At 40.0% G+C, this 13,329-nt stretch overlaps 1 protein-coding gene across 1 annotated transcript in view; it reads right to left on the reverse strand.

Moving 5' to 3' along the window:
- ACAT1 (acetyl-CoA acetyltransferase 1) overlaps positions 1 to 13,329 on the reverse strand; it is a 134,079-nt gene that overhangs the window by 37,506 nt on the left and 83,244 nt on the right. The window contains exons 6-7 of the mRNA XM_069202324.1: positions 12,992 to 13,135; positions 4,753 to 4,903 (exon numbers count right to left, since the gene is read on the reverse strand). Coding sequence (XP_069058425.1) covers positions 4,753 to 4,903; positions 12,992 to 13,135 — 295 coding nt within the window. The remainder of the gene's footprint in view (positions 1 to 4,752; positions 4,904 to 12,991; positions 13,136 to 13,329) is intronic.

Genomic DNA, 13,329 nt, shown 5'->3' on the forward strand with positions numbered 1-13,329 from the left:
TTTTTGTTACCACCAAACCTTTTCAAAGCATAACTGCAAGCCAGAGGAGACTTGAATAGTCACCACCAAATCCACTTTTAATTGTACTAGCATGGCAAAACACCTGCCATTAATGACAGCCAAATAACTTAAGAACATCTATGCCTCGATTAAAAAGAAAGCCCTCTGCCTGAACAGATCCAAAATGTTAATCTTAATTATAGGAAATGTGGCTAGGAGGACAATACTATTTGCTTGGCTAGAAGAAGTATGGGAGGCACCAGTCTCCTCACAGAAAACTAAAGCTCTTAGAGAGAGGGTGTTGTCACCTTTAATCCTGATCTCCCTTTTGCACCTCAAATTCCAACATTTCTCAAAAATACTACATTTAACTTACTGAAGCTGGATACAAAAGCATTCCTTCTGCTCATTCGGATCACCCTACAGGAATTAATTTCATCAGCAAAAGCAAAGGAGAAAATTCATCAATGTATAAAGCGGTGGCTTGATAAGCCGAGAAAGCTGGCCAATCTCTGTTCTTTCAGGAAAGGGTTAAATACAGACCCTCTGCCATATGGAGCAGTATCCCCCACCTGACAGTCCACTGATGCCGCACTCGCAAGGTACTGTTCAACAAATTCTGGTAGACTATGAGTTCACCTAACAACAATTCACTCAATTGAGAGGGAAACCACAATCTCTAAGTTTACTGCGTGTGTATGTACACCGCCTGACACACCTAGTACCTCAAAGTTGCCTCAAGGAATTCTACTGGTGGTACAATACACTGAAAAGAATACAAAGAAGAGAGGCAGAGCAGATGTCTACTAGTGCCTCTAAAGAGGACAATACAAGATTAGGTTGGTAGCTGCAGAATATGGATTTAAACATCAGTAAATGCTGACTACCTTGGACCTCTAAAGCCAGGCATAGGTTATGAAAACCGATGCAGAGGAGGAGTCCCATAAAAAGAACTGTGGTGAGGATTCTGAAGTCTGCATCATCCAAAATGTAAACCAGAACCCAGTACACTGAGGAGCCAATTATGTTTTATTTCTCTTATATTTTATCTTATGTGATATGAAAATAATGAAGGAACAGGAGAAATCTATCCATTGTCTCTTGAGCATTTTAGTTTATTCAGTAGTACAAAAAGCAGCAGTTCTGAATCACTTTTAAGTCTGGCCCCATCAACACCCACCACAAAGAGCACTACAAGAAGCAGACTAGAATACCCTTGAGGGTGTGAGACTCGAGGTCTGAAATAAAAGTACTATTTCGGTAGAAAGGTGAAGGGATTTGAACAGTGAGACTGCCAACATCACAATTGTAGGCACATATGGCCACATTCTGGGCTTGTTTTACAGTAAAGTTCTACACAAGGAATTACTAAAAAAGTAAGGTATTTTGACTCAGTAACTACAGGCCATATGGTGTGCTCCAAAATCCTTTGCCGGAAGAAGACAGAGGGATGTGTGGTGCCTCCTAAAACTTGCAGATATACCTTTTGCTGATGGCATTACACATAATACCTAGTCCCTTTTTACCTTGGTTGGCACTTTGGTGATCTCGGACCCTGAATCCTGTCAGGAAGTGATGTCACATGGCCTTAATCCTGATGACATCACAATAACTGACACTGCTGAAGTTAAGAGACTCATGAGTGCAAATTATATAATAACACAAGTTAGCAACATAGATAAATGCCCATAATATATACCAACTACATTTAGAATAGGCTTCTGATATTATAGAAACATTACACATTTCTATTTCGTTTATTGCATGAAACATTATCTGTTTACTGGAAAAGGAAAATATAGTGCCACTAAAACATAAAATAGCACTGGGGTACCAAATTATTTACTCCTGAAACTCACGATTTAGGAGTTTCCATAGTATATACCTTAAGCATAAAATATACTGAAAAAGTGCAAAGACACACAAAAAGATTAAAAGAAAACATTATTTGTTTGTGCACTGTATTGTATTTATTTACGTAGACCAATGTGAACAATGTTATTGACATAAATAGATCCTTAGCACTGTAAGTGCATTTTGATTGTCACCACGTGTAAGAAAATATCACTCACTATCGCACATAGGTATATTTTATTTATTCAAATGCTTAATTTTCGATATCGTTACAATAATAAAAATCTGCATCACCCTGCTTAAAAATGTATATTTTTATTTCACATTTTAAATTTTATTCAGCACAGTATACTTAGCACTGCTGAAGAGATATTTGTTTTATTGAGCTAAGAGTTGAATGCCTCGGCTCGCAGCAGGATCTGCAGAAAGTAAGCAGTGCACATGACACCCTATTTTCTATTCTGGGCATTGCCTTTACCACATCTAAGACCAGGGGCTGCAGAGGTAGCGCCAAGGGTCGCAAAGGTCAAGTCATGGGTTGCAACTGCACCCCCTAAATGACTTTCATGAGATATATGCATTCTCACTCCAATTGTGACTTTGCAGAAGTAACTGTTTATAAAAAATAAGTCTGCAGAAAGTCATAGTGGTTAATAGCTCTGCGCTGGTGAAACAGGAGAAAAGGTCTGTAAACCCTGCATTTTAGATTAATTTGAAAAAAAAAAAATTCTGGAAACTTTATGCTGATTTACAAAGTGAAGAGCTGTAAAGGAGGATGATGTAAGCTCATGCCTTACTTACAATGAGGGTTGCAGGTGGACTTCAAATTTTAGAAAAATGCACAGATTTTGTTAGAAATTGGGTTTCTAATTGGCAGAGGTATTCTATTCACCTTTGTCCAAATAGGGACCACAATCCTAGTCAGGTTAAGTCACACACAATCCAAATTATCCTGTGCCCACCCTCTGGTAGCTTGGCACTGAGCAGTCAGGCTTAACTTAGAAGTCAATGTGTAAAGTATTTGTGCAATAAATCATGCACTAACACAGTGAAAACACCACAAACGTACACACACACTACAAAGGTTTAGAGAAATATAGGCATTTAACTGATTAAATTAAGGTCAAAACAACAAAGATTATCACTTTTGCAAGATCAAAGAGTCTTAAATCTCAGAAATCTACAGTTTGCACAAAGTACCTGTTTTGCGTCAAAAGTCATATGCACGTAGACCGCAGAGGGCGTGCGTTGCTATTAATGGCACGGCACAGACGATGTGTTGTTTCTTTCCACGCGACAAGGGGCTTTGCGGCGATTTCCAGCACGCAGTCTTGGTTCCTCACTGCAATGCAGGGATCTTTTTGACGCCCAGGACGATGCATTGAAAATCCTGGGCGTGAGGGAAGAAGTCACAGGCGTTGCATCGATCCGGTAGGCATTGTGTTGAATTTTCTGTCACATGGCAGGCGCTGTGTCGATCCTTCACTCGGGAAGTCTGGCTGCGCCATTCCAATTCGGCTGTGCATCGATCCAGTAGGGCTATACGTTGGATTTACGGTTGCAAGGCAGGTGCTGTGTCGAATCTTTACTCAGGAAGTCGGGCTGCGTCGTTTCCGGATGGCTTTGCGACGATTTTCGGCGCACAAGGAGTTTCTTCAAGAGATTAAGGGGGTTATTACAACTTTGGAGGAGGTGTTAATCCGTCCCAAATGTGACGGATATACCACCAGCCATATTACGAGTTCCATAGGATATAATGGACTCGTAATACGGCTGGTGGTATATCCGTCACTTTACCGTCACTTTTGGGACGGATTAACACCTCCTCCAAAGTTGTAATAACCCCCCTAAGTCTTTTTGACCCTGAGACTTCACAAAACAGGAGGAAAAGTCAATCCAAGCCTTTTGAGAGCACTTCTCAGCAAAGTCAGAGGGCAGCAAGGCAGCAGGGCAACAGTAGGGCAGCAGTCCTTCTCAGCAAAGCAGTCCAGATGAGTCTTTTGGGCAGCCAGGAAGTTCCTCTTGACAGGTTGCTCGTTCAGGTCCAGAAGTGTTTGATTTGGTAGGGTCAGAGACACAGTTTATATACCCAAAAATGCCTTTGAAGTGGGGGAGACTTCAAAGAGTGGTTCTGAAGTGCACAAGGTCCCCTTTCAGTACATATTTGTCTTCCAGAGCCCCAGTAGGGGGTTTGGCAGTCCTTGTGTGAGGGCAGGCCACTAGCCTTTGAAATGTAATTGTCAGGCCCTCCAGCCTCCTAGCAAAGGAAGACCCATTCAGTATGCAGATGAGTGCAGGTGGGACTGAGTACCCTGTGTTTGTGGTTGTCTGGGTGAAATGCACAAGGGAGCTGTCAACCAGCCCTGCCCAGATGTGGACTGGAGAAAGTCTGTAAGGCACAGATGGATTTTAAATGCAGAGAAATGCTCCAACCAGTGGTGCAGGCCCACTAGTAGCATTCAATTTACAGGCCCTGGGTACATATAGTGCACTTTACTAGGAACTTACAAGTAAATCAAATATGCCAATTGGGTATGAACCAATGTTACCATGTTTGAGGAGAGAGAGCATACACAGTTTAGCACTGGTTGGCAGTGGTAAAGTGCGCAGAGTCCTAAAACCAGCAAAAACAGTATCAGAAAAGTGGAGGGAGGCAGGCAAACAGCTGGGGGATGACCACCCTCAGGCTGTCAGGTCTAACAGATGTAATTAGCCCTTTGACTTGAATACTTCCTTACAAGAATGAGGGATTAATTTCAACACATAGAATTACAAGTTCATCAAATTTTTGCAGACGTTTAATTTTGCGTTTTAATATTTGCAAGGGCATGGACTATGAAATCTTGTTCCAAACCAAAAAACTCAAATGCAATATTTTCAACAGTTCATTCACAATACCTTTTTGTGATACTGTAACAGGAACAACTTCATTTGCAAGAGTTCCTAATTCCCACGATGTTCTACTTCTGGTGTACGAACTTATAGCAAAAGCATCTTGCTCCTCTCGTGTAATGTTCAACTTTTTAGCTGTATTCTCAGCACAGTTACCCTAAAAAGAAAGATAATGGCTTTCTATCATGGTGTACCATGGAGCAGATGAATGCAGCAATAGTCAATCAAATAAATTAGTGATTATGCTAATTGTATAGTTTTGGTTAAATTCTGGACAGCTTAATTATGTACAAATTGGTATCAACTGTAATAAAGCATTTCACAGCCATCATTCTGTCTTCAGCAGACCTTTGTATTTGAGTTTTGAAGGCTTCTACCTTCACATAACAGAAAACTAACTAGTGATGGGTTCAGTAGTGTCTCTCATACACTTCCCTCCCGGGTATTTGAGGCAGGACTCAGGATGAGGATGCTACTACTCCACAGTGGTCATTATTTCTTCTGGAAAGAGAGCAATGGTCACCTTGTAAGTTCTACTAAGTTGTGATCTTTTCTTCTTTTTTAAACTTTATTAATTGGTCTCGACACACTAGTTTGACAAAGATTCCATGTGACCAGTTCACTTATTGCAAAGAGAACACAGGCTTTTAATTCACAATGTGCTAATGTTCACCGTGTCCCCGCCGCCACTCCCAAACGTGGCCACTAGTATGCCTTCTGTTAGCAGATATAACTTTCGGTGGTCGCATGTCTCCAAGGGCTCAAGGAAAGGGGAAAGAGGGGAGTGAAGACAGACATGGTTGAAATATTTTCTACTCAAGTCACTCAGAGTGATTTGGTTGCCCTGAGTTGTCCTCTGCTCCTTCCAGCTGTATTTCGCAGACATTCTGCATTTCCTCCCACTAGCAGAAATATGTAAGTTTTCAAAAGGTCTCGAAAGCCTTTTGGTCTGGTGACTGGGTGAACAATAACTGAATAATCCTCCACAATTACATTACAATACACCATATCATGAATCCAGTCTGTGTTGTGGGGAGAGGCAATCATTCACCTCATGCCCATCATGCATTTTGCCAGGTGAAATGCCACAGTTTTAAAGTATTTGTAGTACTTGGGGACCTCAGCTGCATCCCCCAGCAATAGTATTAGTGGGTAGCCAGTGAGTCCCACAACTGTCACCTCATGCAGGGTCTTAAACACCTCTTTCAAGTATCTCTCAGCTCTCGAACACTGAGGCTAGAAGCATAAACTCCACATTCTACATCTACGGCAGACGCTTGGTGTTTGGTTGTTGTGTTGGTAAAGGTGTAACATATAACCTATGAAGGTATTTGAAATGTGCTAATTTGTACCACCTCTTAACCTGCATCTGTCTCACTTGCAATCAGCACTTCCACTTAGCTTCTGTTGAGGTGGGCGCCAAGTCTGTCTTTCACTGTTGTTTAGTCTTACATCCAAGATGTGGGCAAGTTTTAATAATCACAGCATATATACATATATTCAACTAATGGTTTTGTGTCTTCCCTCGCTCTCTCCCTGTTTCTGTGGTTAGGAATTTGCACTCTAGTGGGGGTTGTGAAAATTCCTGCTGTATTACTTTTGCTGCATGTCTGAGTCTGTAGCATAGGAGAAAGGCAATGGGGTGCATCCCATTCCTTCTTTAAAGTCCTATAACGACAGGAATAATTCCCAGAGGAATAGGCCTTCCAATCTGGTGGAACTCATCTTCACAAGAATACTTGTAGAGCAAATGTCTAACTTGGATGTATAAAGGATGTTCCAATAAACGTAGTAATGTGGAATACACCTCCTGTTTGAATGTAAGTTAATTTCAAATATTTATTTTAAATGTATAACCAGGGGCGTGGCCACGCAGACAACCATGATGGCCGCTCGGCAGTGAAGCTCTGCCTGCAAACCCCGGAATCCCAGACTGAATGGGCGGCATCCACGAAAGGGAACGGTGGGGAATGCTGCTCCTCGTCGCTTGAGGTGGGGGAGCAGGCCGTATCACTTTGCAGCACTCAAGAGCAGGCACCATGCTGGTTGACTGCCTGCTCTCATTCAACTAGCGTGCTTCGGAGGCTCGGAGGCCCAGAGGCGATAAGGGCCTCAGGTGAGCACAAGCCTCGCGGTCGAACGGGCAACGTGGTGCTGGCAGTAAACACCGGTTTCCGGCTTGTTTCCTCCATCCACCCACTGTCGCAGGTGTGCGGCCCCCTGTGGGCCTGCTGTGAGCAGAGGAGGACGTCCGCAGCTGCAACGCTGCCCAACGCAGCCTGCTCCCTGGCGTCACTTGTGGTGTGTCCTGCATTCAGCAGGCTACCTTTCCTCTTTTAGCCATGGAGCACATCCCAGGAGACTGACTGGTGCAGAGGTAGGAGGAACGGAGGCATGCATGATACCGTGCTGCTGCCAGGCCATGGGGTAGATGTACAAACAAGTACTGGCTGCTCTCCAGGCACCTTTCTGTTAGCAGAGGGGTGCAGTTCACACCCCACTGCTGTTCAGAAGCTAAACATTCCCACCATTCAAACTTGGGGCTCCCGGCTGCCCACCACGATACGATTGCTGCCTTGTGCTGGGTGTGGATCACGTCAAGGATGCCTCACTCTCCCTTGCTTTTTATTACTGCAATGGATCCCCTGGTGCGCCACCTGCAGGAGAAGCATATTCATAGGGGCCTACAATTAACTAGCACTATTCATGCATTGCCCTGAAGTTAATCTTAAACCTGTATTGGATGAGATCGTGCGTCGGAGCAGCAAAGATGGCCGCTCGGTAACGGCGCTCCCGAGTTGCTGAGGACATTTCATCTCGGAAGGAGGCATTTTTGACGGCAGACGTTTTTTTTCTTCCCCAGCTTTCGATGGTGGAAAGTGCAGGGAGCAGTATGGTGAGTTTTGTACTGTTTGAAAACTCTATTGTACAGAGTTTAATCTTTTTAACCTGCTGCTCCCTTTCTGACAGGAATGCGGCCGCCATTTTGAGAGGAATATATATATTTTTTTTTTCCACTTGCTTCAAAATGTTTTCATTTTTATATTTTGGTGATTTTAATTAATGTGGAGAACTGAATACTTTTTTGACACTCTTGGAAGTCATTTTTTAAGGTATTGCTGACATTTTATTCAGAATTGTTTTATATAATTTTCAATTTTTGTCCTTTGAGGTGACCTAATCGACGTTGCAGTAATTTCAACTAAATTACTGTATTAAATACACACTGTGTAGCTGAAATTGAAGTTCCTCACACTTCAAAAATTTCTGTATCCTCTGTTTCTAATACTAATGGTCGTAAAGACTCCTGGGGCCATAAAAGAGTTTAAAAAAAATCCCTGCCTCTCCAACTAAGTCTCCATTGCCTCTCACATTGGATGACATTATGGATGAGCTTAAGTTAATAAAGCCCTTTGTTATGGAGACAAATATTGCGTTACAGCAAATTGAAGAGAAATGGTCACGTCTGGATTCTAGACTTTCTGAGGTGGAACAGAGGATCAGTGACATACAGGATACTACTACCAAGGTTGATAATCTGACTAAGGAAGTCATACTACTCAAAAAACAGACAGAGGATTTGGAAAATCTTAATCGACAAAACAATCTTCGCATTTATGGCATTCCGGAAGGCTCAGGAGGCCAAGATTTGATAACATTCTTGCAAACCCATATTCCAAAGATTGTTGGTCTACAGAATACTACCGCTCTCAACATTCAGAGAGCCCATAGTGTTGGTCCCCCTTCTACATCAAAACCAAGAGGAATTATCGCCTCCTTTCTACAATACTCAGATTTAATAACTGTTTTAACTGCTGCCAAACAACGTAAACTAATGTTGTGGTCAGGTCAAAAGATTTTCTTTAGCCAGGATGTGGCCACAGCGAAAGCCAAACGAAGGAAGGAAGGAATTTCTGGATCTCCGACCAGCTTTAAGATCTATGAATGCTAGATTTGGCCTTATTCACCCTTGTTTTTTTAAGGTTACCTTCAAGGACAGAACAACTACTTTTGAAAATCCCTCTGATCTGAAAAAGTTTATATATACTCACAAAGGAGAAGCAATGGAACTTAGCAACACTTGATTGGTTAATGTGAAATTCTTAAATTATTTATTTCTTCTTTACAGATACTGAAACTGCTGAAATCCCAAATTGAGTAAACCCCCTTTTTCGATTGTGTCTATATTCCTGTATATCTCGACATCATAGTGTTCTTTCCCTTGTTGGTAAGTCACGTTGTCAATTGTTCATATTGTAATGTATTTATTCTGTATCATCGTCTCTCCTTCCTCTTGTTAATCAATTACTGTAGTTCCTCCGGGGTACTGTCGCTGATTGGCCTTTTATTTCCTTTTCTCTTGCTCCTCCCTTTCTCCCATGCAAAATATTTTTCTTCTTTTTGAGACAATTATGGCTGAAGCTTCTTGTCATCTTTTTTATCTTTTATCGATGGGGTGCTTTTGCTACCTCTTTCTTTTTCTTTCTCTCTGGTATTTTCTCTTTCTACTTTTCTTTCTTCCTTTATTATTTTTTATGCCTTACAATGCAAGATTGGCATCAACACGTAATCTCACTTAGATATATGTTCATAATTTTCCCTTCCACCTTCTTCTATGATTCACATGTTGTTTGTCTCTTAGGTTTCGGTAAGGTTCTGTTGTCTAAATGTCTTCTACTAGTTAAATGACCAGTCTTTGTATTATCTCATGGAATGTTAAGGGCTTACGTAATCCAGTTAAGAAACAGAGTGCTCCAACATCTCTCTAAATTGAATTGTCAAGTTGCTCTTGTACAAGAAACCCATCTTAAAGATCAGGACTTTAAAAGTCTAAATAGAAATTGGGTTGGTCATGTTTTTGATTCCTCTGCATCTCATAATAAGAATGGGGTAATAATTTTGTTTCATAGATCTTTACAAATACAAGTTGTGGAGGAGATTAAGGATGTTATAGGTAGATGGATTTTACTGACAGTTAAGATTAATGGTATGCTGTTTTCCATTTGCAATGTTAATGGTCCAACTGGAGTAGAGCCTCAATTTTGGGTTAACCTTTATTTTTTATTACTATCTTGCAACTCTGAAAATCTTGGGGTAGGAGGTGATTGCAATCAACTTATGGATCCTTTTGTAGATCGTCGCTCTCAAACTCGTTATATCCCTAATAAAAAGCAAAAAACATTTTATCAAGCAGTCTCCTCCAGAGGTTTACGTGATGTATGGAGAATTGCTCACCCAGATGTATTAGAATTCACGTTTTATTCTCCAGTACATCACTCATATTCTAGAATAGATTATATATTTGCTACACAAAGTGTGAAACAAACAATTTCACATGCTGACATTGGGTCTATTCTTTTATCAGAACACGCCCCAGTAATTACTGATATGAACCTTCCAGGAAATTCCTCCTTTTATAATCGCTGGAGGTTTAATAACACTTTATTGCAAGATCATTTTTTTATTGAACAATTTACAATGTTTTCTAAAGAATTTTTTATGCCCAATTTACCTTCTGATACTCAGATGAATTTTATATGGGATGCATTTACACTTATACAATATTTCATAGCAAAAGATCAAGCAAAGGGCACTTTTTCTGAAGCTATGTTGTGTTTGATTCCTAAAAAGGATAAGGATTTATCCAAATGTGGTAATTATATACCTATATCCCTTATTAATGTTGACTTTAAAATCTTTGCAAAAGTCCTAGCCTTACGGATTAATAATTTTATCCCAGACTTAATAGACATGCATCAGTCAGGTTTTGTTAAGGGGCGATACATATCGGATAATTGTAGAACTTTTCTCAATATTATCCATCTTGCCTCTAAGTCCAGGGACCCTATAGCTGCCATAACACTAGATGCTGAAAAAGCCTTTGATCGAGTTTGTTGGGATTTTATGTTTGGAGCATTAAAATGGCATGGTTTTAGTCCTCATATTATTAGAATGTTATACTCTTCACCCTCTACATCAATTTTGGTTGTTGGTAAACAATCCCATTACTCCCCCCTGCACAGAGGTAATAGACAAGGTTGTCCTCTATCACCTCTGTTATTTATATTAGCACTTGAGCCCCTTCTAGAGAAAATACGTAGGCCATCTGATTTTTATGGTTTTAAGCATAAAGACACTGAGATTAAATTCACAGTTTATGCCGACGACATTTTACTTTTTATCTCTAATCCTCAAAACACCATTCCGGATTTTTTTTTTTACTTACTACAAGAATACTCAAGTGTCTCAGGTTATAAGCTTAATGTAGACAAATCAGAGGTTTTGCCATTAAATGCTTATTGTCTACCAGACATGTTTAAAGATACTGGTTTTACGTGGAACTCTAAGCATATCAAATGCCTGGGCATATCCTATTCCACCTCTCTTAAAGACACTATTCAAACTAATCTCAAAGAGGTAGAGTCAAAGATTTTGAAATTACTTGAGAGATGGTATCCTTTTTATTTATCTTGGTGGGGAAGATTGGCCACAATTAAAATGATGTTGTTGCCCATTTTAAATTTGTATTTATCTATGCTCCCAGTTAAACTTCCTTCTAGTTTTTTAAAAACTATAAATGAATTATTTATGAAATTTTTATGGAACAAACGTAAATCTCGTATATCTCTAGTCAAACTGCAGGAATCTAGAGATAATGGAGGTGTAAATTTTCCATGCCTTAGAAGATATCACTCTGCATTTGTTTTAAAACAAATATGGTTGTCTCTCTCTCCCACTTTTCATAAAGGGACCTCTCTATGGAGTCAATTGGAACACTCACAAATTACACCATTTACATTTAGGGATGCAGTTCGGCTTTCAAAACCTCCTAAATCTCTTTTCTCTCTGATAATAACTCATTCTATTTCTATTGCCAGGCCATTACTTCTTGCCGCTCACTCCTCATATGAGAACCTTAGGCAAACTTCTATATGGTACAATAATGATATTAAATTTCATAATAGAAGTTTAGTATGGAAAGAGTGGATGCACAAAGGCATTATAACTTTAGATCATTTAATTTTAGATAATGCTGTACTTGAATTTCAAGATATTCAACTGACATTTCATATCTCCACTTATTTCGCTGTGCAATACCAAGCTCTCTTTGCTATCCTCTATAACTTGTTGTCTCAATCTTTGGAGGCTCCCTCTTCTACACAGTCTATTACCCAACCTCATAATTTTTCCTCACAAGTCCCAGCGTCCTTTATATACAGAACCCTTACACATACCAGTCTTGTGAGACCAAAGTCTAAAATAGAATTAGCATGGGAGCAGGATTTCAATCAAAACATTCCTATTTCTACATGGAAAAAAATATGGTCAAAACTCCATACAACATCCCATTCAGCATCTACAACCCAAACTTTATTTTACTTTTATAATAGGTTGTACTATACTCCTGTAGATCTTTATCAATTTAAACTCACCACAGATAGCAAGTGTTGGTCGTGCTCTAAAGAAAACAGTCATTATATGCACATGTTTTTTGAGTGCCCTTCAGTTCATACTTTTTGGGAACAAGTTTGGGATAAAGTCAATCAGATTTGTCCATCAATGTACCTTTCAATATATTACATATTTTTTGGGGTAGTACTTCATCTATTTGGCTTTCCAACCACTGCTTGGTAAATTGGCTGATTTGCATATGAATATCAATTTTCCCCAACTCTTAGCCAAGCCACACATGCCTTTGCGTGTGGCTTTTGGACCATTATTGTGAGTTTCACTGGAAACAAGAATTTAAAATACAGCTTTGTGGGATTTTAATGTGATTTTATTTTATCCTTTTCTCTCTTTTTACATAAATACAGCCTTGGGAAGGTATCACAGCCTAACTCACCAGAGTGAAACACGTGTCTGCTTTAAATCTTCATGTATACCTATCCCCGGGGCTTGTGAACTCGCTTTCTTACGATTACCACATGCAAATAATTTTTTTTTAATTTTTCCTTTGTATACAAAACATCCAGAAATTGTTTTACAAGTAAGAGAATTCTATTATCCAGTGGGAAGTTGAGCTTCCTACTGGATATGGACATCACTCCCAGCAGGGCCCACTGCGCTCCTAACGAAACTATATCAACTACCAAGGTAGTCCCATACCAGCAGCTGATTACAGACACTACATCTACACTGTATCTGAACCCAGTTACTTATGGCTGCTGTAAAGCAGCATGTTGCTCAAGCAAGCTGTGCAGCTCCACAGACAAACTCCCAATCATCTAAAAAGACAGCTTACCATGTGAATTTTGTTGTAGACATCTGTCAGCCCATCTTTTACGATCAGATCTTCTAGTTTTACTCCTCCATAAGGCGTGGCTCCTCTGCTCATTACGTATGGAACATTAGACATACTCTCCATTCCTCCAGCCACCATCACATGCTGCTCAAACAAAAATAGGTGGATCATGTTAGGCGTGCACAGGCGGAGACTATGTTATAATGATTTCCTGCAGCCAGATACAAGTAAATAATTTCTATTTTAAATAGTTCAAGGCTGCTTTGTAAACAATCACTATTATAAAGCACATCTGGTTGCAAACTGACCATTTTGAGGATGAAAAGGATACAAAACTT

This window comes from Pleurodeles waltl, chromosome 8 (genome assembly GCF_031143425.1).
Source record: "Pleurodeles waltl isolate 20211129_DDA chromosome 8, aPleWal1.hap1.20221129, whole genome shotgun sequence".
NCBI lineage: Eukaryota > Metazoa > Chordata > Amphibia > Caudata > Salamandridae > Pleurodeles > Pleurodeles waltl.